We start from the raw sequence: 15,336 nt of genomic DNA on the forward strand, positions 1-15,336 counted from the left end.
TACATTCCTTTGAACTCTGCTTTGCTTCCCGTGTACTTGTTATTCTCTCAGCCCTCAAATCTCCACCAGTTGTTTAGATCCACATTCATTCACATTAGGATTTCCAGCAATGGAATTTTCTTGAAATATTCTTTGGTTCCTTCTGACCTATTTTCCTATGGTCTGTTTGGTCTCTATGCCTGGTTCACAATTTCCTCTTGAAGTTCTTTTTCCTACTGTGTCTCTTGGATCTCACATTTCCCCATCCTTTGACATGGCACATTATCTAGACAGATCCTACAAAGGATCGTCATGGCAGGCAAGTTTTCTGGCTATCTGTGTGTGCACGTGGAGGCCAGAGGTCAGCACTGGGCATCTTCTTAACCGCTTCTCCACCTTTGAGACAGGGTCTCTCACTAGCCAAATAGGCTATGCTAGTTGACTAGTGAGCCCCAGGGATCTACCTTTCTCCACTTCCTCAGCACTGGGATTACAAATGTGTGCCATGCCTGGCTTTTTTTAAACAAACAAACCATGAACTCTGAGGGTCAAACTCGGGTCTTCACTCTTGCATGGCAAGAGATCCGAGTTTGATCTCATTCTCCAACCATCTCTCCAACCCACAATTTTTTTTTAATCTTGTACTTCTTACCTTTTAAATTTTTATCTATTTATTTATTTTGGTTTTTCGAGACAGGGTTTCCCTGTGTAGCTTTGCGCCTTTCCTGGAACTCACAGAGATCCGCCTGCCTCTGCCTCCCAAGTGCTGGGATTAAAGGCGTGCGCCACCACTATCCGGCTTATTTATTTATTTTTAAACAAGTTATTAATATGTAATTTAAGGTGGCCTCTAACTCTTGGTCTCATGTGATTCTGCTCTAGCTGGAGTAGCTGGACAGCAAGGACATGGCACCTCCCTGGCTCAGATCTTGGATATGGAAAGGTTCCTTTTCCTACCTCTACTTTGGTATTTTGGCTTGGTAGTGCTTTTCCTTCAGATTTTTATCTTTGTTTTACCTTATTTTGAGGGGGTCTCATACTGTAGCCCTGGTTAGCCTGGAATCATGTAGATCAGACAGGCTTGGAAATCAGAGAGACTAAAGGTGTGTTCTACCACACCCTGCCTTCCTTCAGATTTTTTCTCCCCTCTGTGTAGCCCTGGCTGTCCTGGAACTTGCTCTGTACACCAGGCTGGCCTTGAACTCACAAAGGGCTGCCTGCCTCTGCCTCCCAAGTGCTGGGACTGAAGGCTTGCATCACCACTGCCTGGCATTCTTCACATTTCTAAAGGCACAATATATGGTCTTGGCTGGGTGTGGTGACTTCACAAAAAGAGTTAGGAAGTGTACTTTCTTTTTCCATTTTATGGAATAAAATAATTTGAGGATTGGTATTAGTTTATTACACGTCTGGTAGAATTCTGCAGTGAATCCATCTGGACCTGAGCTACTTGTTCTTTAGATAATTTTAAGTATGTATTTTCGAAAACTTAAGTGTTCAGTTGTGTGTGTGTGTCTGTGTGGGGATGTGTGCATGCAAGTGCAGGAGTCCATGGAGAACAGAAGCATTGGCTCCCCTGGAGCTGGAGGTGCAGGGGGTGTGGAATACCTGACGTGAACGCTGAGAACTGAACTCAGGTCTTCGGCAGTATGTGCTCTTAACCTCTGAGCCATCTCTCCTGCCCCAGGACCTGGACTACTTTTTGTTGAGGCTTTTAAAAGTATCATTTTGTAATTAATTCAATTTGTTGCTTATCATAGATGTTTATATTATAATATCTTGTTTTACATAGGTAGTTTGTATATAGGCATCTATACACTTAAATTTTAGATTTTCCTAATTAGTGAAGTAAAAAATTAATTTTTTTAAGCTATACCTTTATCATTTTCTGAACTTCAATGCTATCGATTGTAATGCCTTTAAATCTCTAATTTTGTTTTGATTTTCTCAATCAATATTGTTTTTCTTTTCAAAGAATCAGTTCTTTCATCCATTTTTTGTATTTTCATCTTTGTCATTAATTTCTGTCCTGATTTTGATGGTTTATTTCCATTACTGCTTTTGCCTTTCGAAGGTCTTAAGTTCTTTTTTTTTTTTTTTAAACTTTAGGCCCTTAGAACCATAAACGTCCTTTCTAGGGATTACTTTTTGCATCCCATAGGTTTTGCTATGTTGTATTTTCATTTTCATCCCATTCTAGGAAGTTTTTTGGTTTATTTCTCTAGTGACTCACTCATCATCCAATAGTGTTTAATCTCCACAAATTTAAATCATTTTTTTAATAGTTTCTCTTGCTATTGATTTCTAGCTTTATTTCATGTGGGCAGATAGAATACAAAAAGTTATTTGAATTTTCCTATGTTGATTGAGACTTGCTTTATGTAGTAATATGTAATCTATTTTAGACAAAGTACCACAAGCTGTTGAGAAGAATGTATATTCTGTAATGGTTGGATGGAATGTTTTGTAAATGTTTGTTAGAAACATTTAGTGTATGATGTCATTTAACTCCATCTATATATGTATTTAAAAATATTTATTCTTTACATGCATGTGTGTGGCTTGTGAGTGTATGTCATATGTGTGTGGATAATGGCAGAGGCCAGAGGGGATGTGGTTCTCCTCTGGAATTATAGGCAGTTGTGAACACCTGACGTAAGTGTTGGATTGAACTCAGGCCTCTGGAAGAGAAGGAGTTGCTCTTAAACCACAAAGCCGTCTCTCTAGACCTTGTTATCTTAAAAAGATTTTATTTTTATTTTATGTGTGTTTTGCCTGCACACATGTATGTGCAGCAATGTGTGCTTGGTGCCCTTGGAGGCCAGAAGGGTATCCGATCCTCTGGAACTGTAACTAAGAATGGTTGTGAGCCACCACATGGGTGCTGGAGGCTGGAACTAGATTCTCTGCAAGAGAAGCATGTATTTTTATGTGCTGAGCTTCTGCCCCTGTTTAGTAGTATTTACGAAACTGGGTGCACCTGCGTTCAGTGTATATGTGTTTAGATTGTAATTTCTTGATAGATTGTTCCTTTAACCAGGATCTACTAATCTTTATTTCTTCTGGCTGGTTAGTGTGTGATATCTATTAGATTAGGCATATCTGCTTGTTTCCCGGTTCCATTTGTTTGGAATTCCCTTTCCCAACTGTTTACCCAAGACAGTATTTATTTATTTATTTTGTTTTTTTGAGACAGGGTTTCTCTGTGTAGTCCTGCCTGTCCTGGAACTCACTCTGTACACCAGACTGGCCTTGAATTCACAGAAATCCACCTGTCTCTGCTTCCTGAGTGCTGGGATTAAGGATGTGCACCATCATCGCCTTTTGGCAGTGAGGTATGTTTCTCGGAGGCAACAAATAGATGGATCATGTTTTAGATCCATTCTGTTATTTTTTGTCTTTTGATTGGGAAATCGAGGTCATTAATATTCAGAATTATTATAGAAAAGTGTGTATTACATTCTCATGATTAGAGTCAGGTTATACATATCTGCCAGGAATGTCCCTGAAATTATTTCTTCTCCTGATCAGGAGACATTTGATGTATTTCTCCCATTACTGAAAATGCTTTGGCCCTTTTGTTAAAATAGTAACTACCAAATCTTCATTCTCTAAAATAATTATTTTTCTTTGCCATTAATAATTGTCTCTAGAATAATACTTTAAGATTATGTAAATATCCAGCTGGTCCTGGTAGTGCATGCCTTTAATGCCAGCCAGCCCTCAGGAAACAGACAGACTTCTGAATTTGAGACTAGCCTCATCTACAGATCGAGTTTGAGGACAACCAGGCCTTCACAGAGAATCCTTGTCTTGGGGGACAAGGTTGTAGTGAAGAATAAGACCCACTATGGCTGTGCCCACCTTTAATTGCAGCAGACCAGAGCTAATCTGGGGTACATAGTGAGACCCTGTATAAAAAAATAAAAAAAACCCACAAATAAAATTTTTAAAAGGGTTAAAAAAGTGTGTATTAATTCCTGTCATTTGTTGATTTTGTAGGTTTAGTCTTTTCCTAATATCATTTGCATTATCTACTTTCTAGCATCATTTATCCCCCCCTCCCCCAGCCTCTCTGGTGTGTTCATTATTTTAAGAATGAAGAATTCCTTCTGTTGTCCTCTGTAGGGTTGGCTTAGTTACTCCTTTAGCCTGCTTTTGTCATGGAAGGTCATTTGCCATCAATCATGACAGATGTGCTGAGAATTGTAGTCTGGGTTGGCAGCTGTGGTCTTTTAGAACTTGAAATACATTATTCCAAACCCCTTTGTCTATTGAGAAATCATCTGTTATTCTGATGTGCCTGCCTTTATATATGATTTGGTATTTTTCAAAATGATACAGATTCTCTAGGAGATACCCTGAAGATGCCCTTAAGACTGGTCTGAATCCCTATGCTTGGTCATGTTCCCTGCTGTGGCAGTGGGGAGCAAGCCTGGTCGTGGGAGTTCATGTGTGTATTAATGAATGAGTCAGGGAGATGGTAATAGTAGTTGACATGTGATATAATATTCTTATTCCTTTTGTTTTCCTAACTCACTCAGATACAGCTTTTTCAGTTTTTGAGACAGGGTCTCTCTGTATAGCCCTGGAGCCTCCTGTGTAGACAAGGCTGGCCTTGAACTCAGAGATCTTCTTTTGCCTCCCAAGTGCTAGGATTAAAAGTGTGTACCACCTCGCCCAGACCTCAAACGAGTCTTCTAAGTCACCATCTTATCCAGAAGACATCCTCTGTGCCTTTTAAAAAATTAAATACATGATTTTATATAGTACAGTCTAAACTTGATATATAGCCAAGGATGACCTTAAACTTCTGATCTTCCTATGTAACCTCCTGAGTCCTGGGATTATAAGCATACATTACTCCTGTTTTGTGTAGTGCTGGTGATAGAACTCAGAGCTTTGTGTGTGTGCTAGGCAAGCATTCTACAACCTGAGCTACATCCCTTGTCCCTAATTTCACTCTAAAGTATTTACTGAGAATGCCTTTTTGTCTATTGCATACCTCCACCCTTCTTGCAAATGTTCCATGTGCACTTCAGCTGGTTTTGAGTGAAGTGTTGTATAGGTGTCTGTTAGATCTAGAAGGCTATAGTTTTGGCTAGTGTTATGGTATCATTTACAACCTCTATTTCCTCGTTGACCTTCATAGTTGGTTGATTTATTATTGATGGTAGGATATTGAAGTCTCCAATAATAACTGTGAATTCTTATTTACTTCTGCAATACTTTATTTTTCTTTCATATGCATTTTGGGACTCTTAGGTGTATCTATCTTTTTGTATTGTTTTGTTTTGAGACAGGGTTTCTTTGTATAGTTTCAGCTGGCCTGAAACTTGCTCTGTAGACCAGGCTGGCCTTGAACTCTAGAGATCTACCCACCTCTGCCTCCTGAGTGCTGGCATTAAAGGTGTGTACCTCCACTGCCTGGCTAGGTGAATATATCTTTATAATTACAATATGTTAGATTGTCCTTCTTGTCATATAAACATGTCTTTGTCTCTAGAATTTTATTAAAGTCTATATTTTCTTTATATCAGCATAATCATATTTACTGCTCTTATTTACATGACCTATTGTTTTTTACGCTTTCCCCTTTTTTCTTTTTGTACCTTTAAACCAATTAGTATTTTTGGAAGGTCATGTATCATTTTTATGATCATATCCACTAATAAATCTCTCTTTTTCTGTGTGTGTGTGTGTGTGTGTGTGTGTGTGCGCGCGTGCGCGCGCGCGCGCGCGCGCGCAAAAGCCAAAGACTGACCTCAGGTATCTTCTTTTATTGCTCTCTACCTGTTCGTTTCTGTTTTGAGACAGAGTCTTACTATGTAGCCCTGGCTGGCCTGGAACTCTCTATGTAGACCAGACTGGCCTCAAACTCACAGAGATGCAACTACCTCTGCCTCTCATGTGCTGGGATTAAAGACATGTATCATGCCTAGCTTATTTTTCTATTTCAATTATTTATTCACATTATACTAAATATTTCAATACTTAAAATTTCAGTTAACTATGTCTGTGTACCACATGCATGCCTGGTGTCTTCAGAGGAGTGGTCCTCAACCTTCCTAATGCTGTGGCCCTTTAATACAGTTCCTCATGCTGTGGTGACCACCAGCCATAAAATTACTTTTGTTGCCATTTTATAACTATAACTTTGCTACTGTTATTGAATCATAATGGAAATATCTGATATGCAGGCTATCTGACCCCTTTTGACCCCTGAAAGGGCTGTAACACACAGGTTGAGAACCTCTGCTCTAGAGGCTAGAAGAGGGCATTAGATCTCTTGGGACTGGAGTTACAGATAGTTGTGAGCTGCCATATGGGTGCTGGGAATCGAACCCCAGTCACCTGAAAAAGCAGTCAGTGCTCTTACCTGTATAACCATCTCTCTAGTCCCTTCAATAACTTTTGAACCAATATGAAGAGTCCACATTGGCATCAAGGCATGTATCACCTGCCTTCCTTGGTACTTAGCAGAAACTGTATAGAACATTATTATTATTATTATTATTATTATTATTATTATTTTGGTTTTTTCGAGACAGGGTTTCCCTGTGTAGCTTTGAGCCTTTCCTGGAACTTGCTTGGTAGCCCAGGCTGGCCTCGAACTCACAGAGATCCTCCTGGCTCTGCCTCTCGAGTGCTGGGATTAAAGGCGTGCGCCACCACTGCCCGGCTAGAACATTATTTTATAGGCAAGAGGTCCTTTTTGAGAGAGACCTAGATCTTTGGCTTAACCAGGAAACAGTAGTAGATAGAAAGATATGTAAATTCACACCACAAATCAAGGCATGTTTGAGAGTGCCAAGGAAAGGGAGTGATGATTTCAACTGGGAGCGTGAGGCTGAGATCTTACATACTAGTCACAATGTTTTTGTTTTTTTGTTTTTTTTTTTATGTTCACAAGCATATGTAGGTGAAAGTACACGTTTGTACAAGTATGTCAGAGGTGATGCCAGGTGTCTTTCCCAAGTGCTCTCCAGTTTATTTACTGAGGGAGAGTCTCTTGGTAAACCTGGGTCTCACTGATTCAGGTGGTATAGCTAGCCAGCCTGCCCTGAGAATCCATTGTCTCTATCTCCTGAGCAATGGAATTACAGGTGGGACTCTCACACCTTCTTGGCTTTTATGTAAGTGCTGGGGATTTGAACTCTGGTCCTCAAGCTTGTATGGGAGGGCTTTATACACTGAGCCATCTCTTTAGTCCCTCGATTTGCTTTTCCTTCCTTCTTTAATTTACTATAAAACTAGTGCAGATTATGAAAGAACTAAAATTTAAAGAATCTATTCTACACTCTGTATAAATACTCACCAATTCTATTTCTCTCTCCTGGAAAGAGTATGCTTCATTTTACCTTTATGTGGGTAATAGCTCTTCCCTTGAGGCACAATGACCATGGTTCGTTCTGTGCCTCTGCTTTCTTAGACTGAGCTCTATGAAGATAGAGACACTCCAACATATCCTGCTATGACTAGGCCAGGTCAGTTTACTAGGTATACACCATGCTCTTTCCAAGCTTTGTGCATGTGTTTACATCTTGACAACAAAAACTTACCTGGTAGGGTTCCGTTTGTCTTCCTCAGAAATCAAAAACCAAACAAAATCTGCATAACTCATTCTTCCCTCTTTTTGTACTGTTTTCCCTCTGAAGAAAACACATGGTTATAAAATTTCCTGAGCAATTAAGAAATAAAGTAACATCACTCTTTAGAAATTTACTAAATAAAGAAGAAAATGATGGATTCCTCATAAAACTGGATAGTTCAGAAAATGTAACCCTTTTGAGGCCTGTCTTATTTTCTGAGGCCTACAAGGTGAAACTAGAAGACATTTGCCTAAATGAAAAAAAAAATCAATCGTGCTGCTTTTGTGGTACTAGAGTTTGAACTTAAAGCCTAATACAGGGCAAGCAAGTACTCTACCACTGAGTTACATCCTTACTTCTATTTACTTTATATTTATTATTTAGTTAACTAATTAATTTGTGTGAGACAGGGTCTCAGTATGTAGCCTTTAGGGGCTGGAACTCAGTATGTAGACCAGGCTGGTCTTGAACTTACAGAGATCCACCTGCTTATATGTCTCTAAAGTGTTGGGATTAAAGGCATGTGCCACCATGTCCAGCTTACTTTTAATTTTTTGAAACAAGGTCTTATTAAATTGCCTAGGCAGACTTTGAACTGACTATATGGCCCAAGAAAGCTTCAGTTTGTGAGCATCCTGCCTTAGCCTACTATCTGAAGATTACAGGCTCATGCCACTAGGTCTGGCCCTGGTTTCTAACCTGATAATCAATGGGATTAGATATTGTTACTTATATTTAGACATTGTACTAATATTAAGGAATTACTGTCTTTTATTAAGCCATGATTGTACATATTTTAGATATTTGACTTAGTAGCTCTGCTAAATGAGATTGCAGCAATAGTATAATTCATTTTGAAACTCAAATTGTTTTATTTCATTTTTCTATTACTTATTGCTAGCCCACTAAATAAAATTCAAATTTTAAACTTTTCATACCTTGTTACTGCTCCCGAAAATATTCTTTCAATAATTCTACTTGATGAAGCTAAATGTAAATAAGAATTAGTTAGAAAAATTCCTGACAAATTTGTTTTCATTTGCTAAAGTTAAAGCTAAACCATAAACATCTTCCACAGTGAGAATATCAACCGTTAAATTTTCCTTTTGTGAGACAGGTTTTTTATATATATATATATATATATCTCCCAGGGTGAACTCTATTTGCTATATAACTGAGGATGACCTTGAACTTCTGATCTTCCTGTTTCTACCACCATGAGCTGGGGTTATAGGTGTGCACCACTGTACACAGTTTATGTGGTGCTGGAAATCAAACACAGGCCTATATATGCTAGTCAAACACTCCATCAACTCAGTCACATCCCCAACCCCTAAATTCTTTTAAAAAATAAAGTTTATTCATTGAAAATTTTATATATTCATATAATGTATTTTGAGCCTATCCATCCACTGTTACCTCTCTATGCCAAGTTTCTCTTAGTCTGTCTCTCTCCCTATTCCATGGCCTCTGTTTTTGGTCATTAAACCCATGAGTCCATGTGCTTCCCATATGCACATGTGTGTGGGGCTTCCATGGGGGCATGGGCAAGATACCCAAGAGAGTGAATCTTCCTCCCTCACTAATGATCAACCACCAAAATCTCCTCTGTGAAGGGTGGGACCTTGGGGGCCCTACCCCTATTTGTGCAGGAATTTTGTCTGCCTAGATCCTACATTCTTATTTAGGCATAATTTATACTTTTTAGAAGAATGAGGTAGGTTTAAAGTATCAATCACTAATTTTAAAAAAAGAACAGGCAAATGAATGTATCTGACATCTGTTTAGTTATTTATATGGTTGAGTTCTAAGTTAATTCTGAACATACTGACAACTAAGACAAAAATACACAGAATTTGTATTGATCTTGTTATTCAATAAAACAAAACAAATTTTCTATAACAAGACAAATTTTATCCTAACATTAAATTAAAGGGAAACTGATTGTACAGCTTCTGAAATAATATAAAATGAAACAAAGTAAAATGATGGAGAATGCTTCAAAGCAGCTTTTAAAAACATACCAAGACATACCATAAACATACTTTTCTTATATTCTCATTCTGTAAGAGTCTAAGATATAACATTTTTTTTTTTTTTTTTTTTTTTGGTTTTTCGAGACAGGGTTTCTCTGTGTAGCTTTGTGCCTCTCCTGGAACTCACTTGGTAGCCCAGGCTGGCCTCGAACTCACAGAGATCCGCCTGGCTCTGCCTCCCGAGTGCTGGGATTAAAGGCGTGCGCCACTACCGCCCGGCAGATATAACATTTTAAAGAAATTTCATCAGTAAGTTTTATTTACAGACACATAATGGCTTGTTGTTGTTGTTGTTATTGGTTCTACTGGGGGACTGAACCCAGGGTTTTGCACATGCTAGGCAAGCAACCTAGCACTGAGCTATATCCTCAGTAACAATTATATCTTCAGATAATATGTTTGTTTTTGATGACATACCCTAAAAAATGTATAGCAGTATACCTTTATAGATTCAAATAGCCAGAAAGGGGGGGGCGCGAGAGAGTGAATGAGAGAGAGAGAGAGAGAGAGAGAGAGAGAGAGAGAGAGAGAAGGAGGAGGAGGAGGAGGAGGAGGAGGAGGAGGAGGAGGAGGAGGAGGAGGAGGAGGAGGTGGTGGAGGGAAGAAGGAGGAAGGAAGAAAGAAGGAGACAGACAGGAGAAGAAGGGAGGGGAGGGGAGAGAGAAGAGGCAAGGCAAGGCCCAGGGATCTCTAGATCTGTTCTTTTAACAAGCACCTCAGGCAATGGAATGCACACTAAAATTTCAGGACTACCAAGGAATTCAATAGAGGGTTAGCAGCTCCCATCATCTATTCTTTTTAGAGTTAGGTATAGTCAACATGTAAGTCAATTTGGCTAGGAAAATTAGAAATATATGTGTCAAGATAAGCCATGCCTGGCATATACAAAAGTCTCTACAGTCTCTGAACTTTGCTGAACTTTGAGTTAATGAATAAATATTTTATACTAGAGAGAAATTAGAAGGGTATATAGAAACAGCAAAAATATTAAATTCTAATGCTAACATATTTAAGCCAGTTTATTTATTTTTACTTTCTATGTATGAGTGTTTTGCCTGCATGTATGTATATGCATCAATGAGTGCCTGGTGCCTGTGGAGGCCAAAAGAGGGTATCAAATCCCCTGGCACTGGAGTTACAGACATTTGTGAGCTGCTATGTAGGTGGTGGGAATGGAGCCCAGTTCCTCTGCAAGAGCAGTTAAGTGCTCTAAACTGCTGAGGCAGCACTCCTGCTCCCTACCGTCTTTTAAAAAGTTGTTTTAACTTTGGAAGGTTTATTATCCTAAAACTAAAGACTGTGGTCTAAAGCAGAATCTGGTGAATAGACAAAAATGCCAAGTTTGCCGGGCGGTGTTGGCACACGCCTTTAATCCCAGCACTTGGGAGGCAGAGTCAGGCGGATCTCTGTGAGTTTGAGATCTTAAAAAAAAAAGCAGAGTTTAATGTTCCCTTCACTACGCCATTAACATCAATCCAATCAGTACATATAGTATCTGGAAATAATGGCAGTAAGACCAGGAGAGGGGGCTTTAGAGTCCATGGGTTATGTAAGATCTCTGGATTAACAGGAAGGTATATAGCTATGGCTGACCTGAGACCCTTATGAATATATTAATTTTTGTTAATCCAATAACAGATTGACTACTTGAAGGCGGAAGGCAAAACAAAAACTTGAAGGCAGAAGTACATTCGAGGATTTGCCCAAGATTCCTGCTTGGCACCCAAGAATTTGAGAGAGAACTCTGCTGGTTTCTCCACCCTCCCTGCTCAGATAGGGTCTATGTTTCCCAGGCTGGCTTCCAAATACTATGCTACAGAAATCCTCCTGCCTCAGCTTCTTCAGTATCTGAGACTATAGGCCTGGGCCACTGTGCTTAGCTCAAAAACCAAGTCAAACCAAACCAAACCTGTTTCGTAAATGTGCAAAGCTCTATGAAACTTGATTACCAGACAAAACAAGCTTATAGGGTGGAGACACAGCTTAATGATAGAGCATTTGCCAAGCATATATGATGTCCCAGGTTCAATCTCCAGCACTGCAAAAATCAGTCATTCATGAAGTGGGGCTTGTCACACAGATCCCATTAGAGATTTATCAAATGAAAAACAAAATTTAGCTCACTAAAGATTTGTTCTCTGCTATCTCTAAAAGGACAAAAGTATGATTTAAAAATTGCTGGGAAGATATTTAAAGACAGAATAAGGATGATCTTATGAGAGAAGAATGAATCAATATATCTTGGCACTTAGTTAAGATTATTACATATCAGGAGCCAACAAGATGGCTGAGTGTGTAAAGGCATTTATCACTAAACGTGACCTGAATTTGATCCCTGGAGCCCACATGGTGGAAGGAGAGAACTAACTCTCTTAAGTTGTTCTCTGACCTCCACATGAGTGCAGTAGCATGAGTATACCTGTGTGTGCGCGCATACACGCATACACACACACACACACACACACACACTCTCTCTCTCTCACATGATTGAAATTTTCAAAAAAGGAAAGAATTACAAATTAGTTGGCACTAAGTTCCAACTTTATAAAAAGGAAAATAAAACCTAAGCCTAAAAATGTGATATGTTAACTTTCTTTTTTAGCAGAAGAAAACAATGAAATTCATCTGTAGACAAAATACTTTTCTGGAGTTAAAATTAAAAAAATTAAAAAGTAGGCTTAAAAAAAAAAGGTTTATTTTAAGTCTCTGGGTCTGTCTGTGTGTGGGTACAAGCATGTGAGTGCACATGCCCTCAGAGACTAGAGAGGTCATGAGAACCTCAGGAACCAGAGAGAGAGAGGAGGTTATGAGCTGCACGATGTGGGTGTGGGAACCAAACTCAGATACTCTGTAAGAGTAGCAAGTGCTCTTAACCACTGAGCCATGTCTCTAGCCACCCCCACCAAAAGTAAATTTTTATGAGTCCTTGAAAATGAAATCTGTGGCAGGCCAGCTTGATTTTCATAGTGAGTTCCAGACCAGCCAAGGGAACATAGTGAGACCCACAGAAAAGGAAAAAAAAAAAAAAGAAATTTCATTTGTAGCTTTAATAGAAATATTATTAAGCGAGAAGGTTTTAAAACAGATTTGCACATGTATTTGATCATCATCTTAATGATGCATATTACTGCAAAAACCTCCTACTTTTAAAACTGTTGTTACTTACTCACCTCCAAACTCCTTCTCTGGCCTCTTAAAAGTTTAAGCAATTACCTTTGGCTAGGCATGGTGGTACACACCTTTAACCCCAGCACCAGAGGGGCACAGGTAGGTAGCTCTCTATGAGTTCAAGGCCAGCCTGGCCTACAGTGAACAAATGAACACATTTATCTTTGTTCATTCTCATTTAAAAATTATTGGCCATATAAAGAGACTTACTAATAGAATTTAAGAAAGGGAATTTCTTATAACGAGGGGAGACAATTTATACATCTTTGAAAAAAGGTTTAGTTTTAGCATCTATAGAATCACTCACCCTGGTCATTGTATCGAGATAGATCATCCTGGCTGATGTACAGGTCATGATCACCATCTAGTTCCCAGAATTTACAATAAATGACATAGAAGTGTTCATAAGAGAAGTAATCTGTGATTTGGTTTATATCTTCCTCTTCCTCCAAGAGGGCCAGAGTCTGAAATGGTATGAATAAAACAATTACTTTTTAAACAATGCATAACTAGCTGTGGCTTTTATAGAGTCTAGAAAATACCTGTTCATTGATTAAAATTTTGCTTTTGGTACCAAACCAGGAACTTATGTATGCTTTCTTTTTCTTTTTCTTTTTTTTTTTTGAGACAGGGTTTTTCTGTATAGCCCTGGATGTCTGGATGTCCTGGAACTCACTGTGTAGACCAAGCTGGTCTCAAAAAAAAAAAAAAAAAAAAATCAAACTCACAAAGATCCACTTTCCCCTGCCTCCTGAGTGCTGGGACTAAAGGCATGCACCACCACTACCTGGCTTTTTTTTTTTTTTTTGTCAGAAATAAATACAAATGAGCTAAATTTACTTATTAAAATATTTTTGATCAAATATAAAAAAACCCTCAAAAACCAATAAATAAGTATACTGCCCATAAGAGATAGGTCTAATGGGGCTGGTGAGATGGCTCAGCAGGTAGGGGTGCTTGCTACTAAGCCTGCTAAGTAAGATACCAGGGCCCACACTGCAAGGAGAGAACAGATTCCTGACTTCTGACCTCTACCTGCTCACACATACCACACAGAAATGTAATAAAAAATTTAAAAAGTATGTCCAAAATAAAAGAGGCTTATAAAAGACAAACAAACACACTAGCCAAGTGTTAATAAAAAGAAAAAATGGCTAACAATACTAATTGGAAATAAAGTGGAATTCAAGGCAGAAAACATAAAGGACAAAGAGGACTATTTTGTAATATAAATATATTACTCTGATAAATTATTTTTTTAATGTATACAATAGGAAATGATTTTATTTTATTTTTTTTAAAAGAATTATTTATTATGCATACAGTGTTCTGCCTGCATGGATGCCTGCAGGCCAGAAGAGGGAACCAGATCTCATTGTAGATGGTTGTGAGCCACCATGTGGTTGCTGGGAATTGAACTCAGGATCTCTGGAAGAGCAGCCAGTGCTCTCAACCTCTGAGCCATCTCTCCAGCCCCCAGGAAATGCTTTTATAAACTGAAAAAAAAAAATCATTGAGTTATATAAATCTTTTTAATGGAAGATTCTGAAGTAAGCAGAAATGAAATTATAGTCTTCATAAACACAAAAGAAAACCACGCTGTGGGGTAAGTGTAAATTGACTCCTGTTGTTGGCTGCCATCCTGCCCTGCTTGGGTCCCTAACAACAAGGGAGTGAAGAAAGGGCCGAGGGACAGACAGGCACACAGACAGTGGAGCTGGGATCAGGTGGGGCTCTCTGGCATTATCCTGGAACTTCCCAGGTTTAGTAGGGCAGCACAAGGTGGTGGTTGGGGTTTAGCTAGTCTCAGCAGGAGGTCTCTGTAGGTGAGCAGTATCAGCCTGTAAACATACAGGAGGAGGAAGCCACAGTTGCTGGTCTTTGCACACACTGATTAATCATCCATAAACACATACTTGGCCTCAAGAAAAGCTTTGGCATTTCTTTTGAGCCTAGCTCACATGGTTCAAAACTTTGCCCATTTCCCATGGGCTAACTGGTCTTGGAGTCCTCCACAGGCTGTCATGTCAAAATACACATCCACTCAGGACTTTACTCACACAGGTCTTCCTCTGCTCCCTAGTTAGTGAATATGTAATGAAAACATGAATAGGATTTGTAAGGGTTAATAGGCTGTATCAGAGGACCATTTGATCTAGGAATTTTTCCTTTAGTAGTCTAGAGAAATTCTTATTCATATATACAGTACAAGGATGTTCACTACATCATTCTAATAAGAGAGAATATAAAAATGCCCTAAGTCTCAGTAGAGGAATATATAATTAATTACAGCATAGCCATGCAATCAATCATGTAGTATAGATGGCTAGAAATGGAAGGAATCCCAAGCTATTTTTAAGTGAAAAGAAAACCCAACCAATTTAATCCCAGCACTTGGGAGGCAAAGGTAGGTGGATCTCTGTGAGTTTGAGGCCAACCTGGGCTACAGAGTAGTTCCAGGACAGCCAGGACTGTTTTACAGAGAAACCCTGTCTCGGAAACAAACAAACAAAAAACAAGAAAAGAAAACCCAACCAAATTTATAGAGTAGTAAGTATCCT

At 38.9% G+C, this 15,336-nt stretch overlaps 1 protein-coding gene across 1 annotated transcript in view; it reads right to left on the minus strand.

The window, feature by feature from the left end:
- The window catches only part of Ppp2r3a (protein phosphatase 2 regulatory subunit B''alpha), a 141,689-nt gene that overhangs the window by 18,341 nt on the left and 108,012 nt on the right, over positions 1 to 15,336 (minus strand). The window contains exons 8-10 of the mRNA XM_059268459.1: positions 13,083 to 13,239; positions 8,510 to 8,558; positions 7,542 to 7,631 (exon numbers count right to left, since the gene is read on the minus strand). Coding sequence (XP_059124442.1) covers positions 7,542 to 7,631; positions 8,510 to 8,558; positions 13,083 to 13,239 — 296 coding nt within the window. The remainder of the gene's footprint in view (positions 1 to 7,541; positions 7,632 to 8,509; positions 8,559 to 13,082; positions 13,240 to 15,336) is intronic.

Source organism: Peromyscus eremicus, chromosome 7 (genome assembly GCF_949786415.1).
Source record: "Peromyscus eremicus chromosome 7, PerEre_H2_v1, whole genome shotgun sequence".
In the NCBI taxonomy this organism is placed as follows: domain Eukaryota; kingdom Metazoa; phylum Chordata; class Mammalia; order Rodentia; family Cricetidae; genus Peromyscus; species Peromyscus eremicus.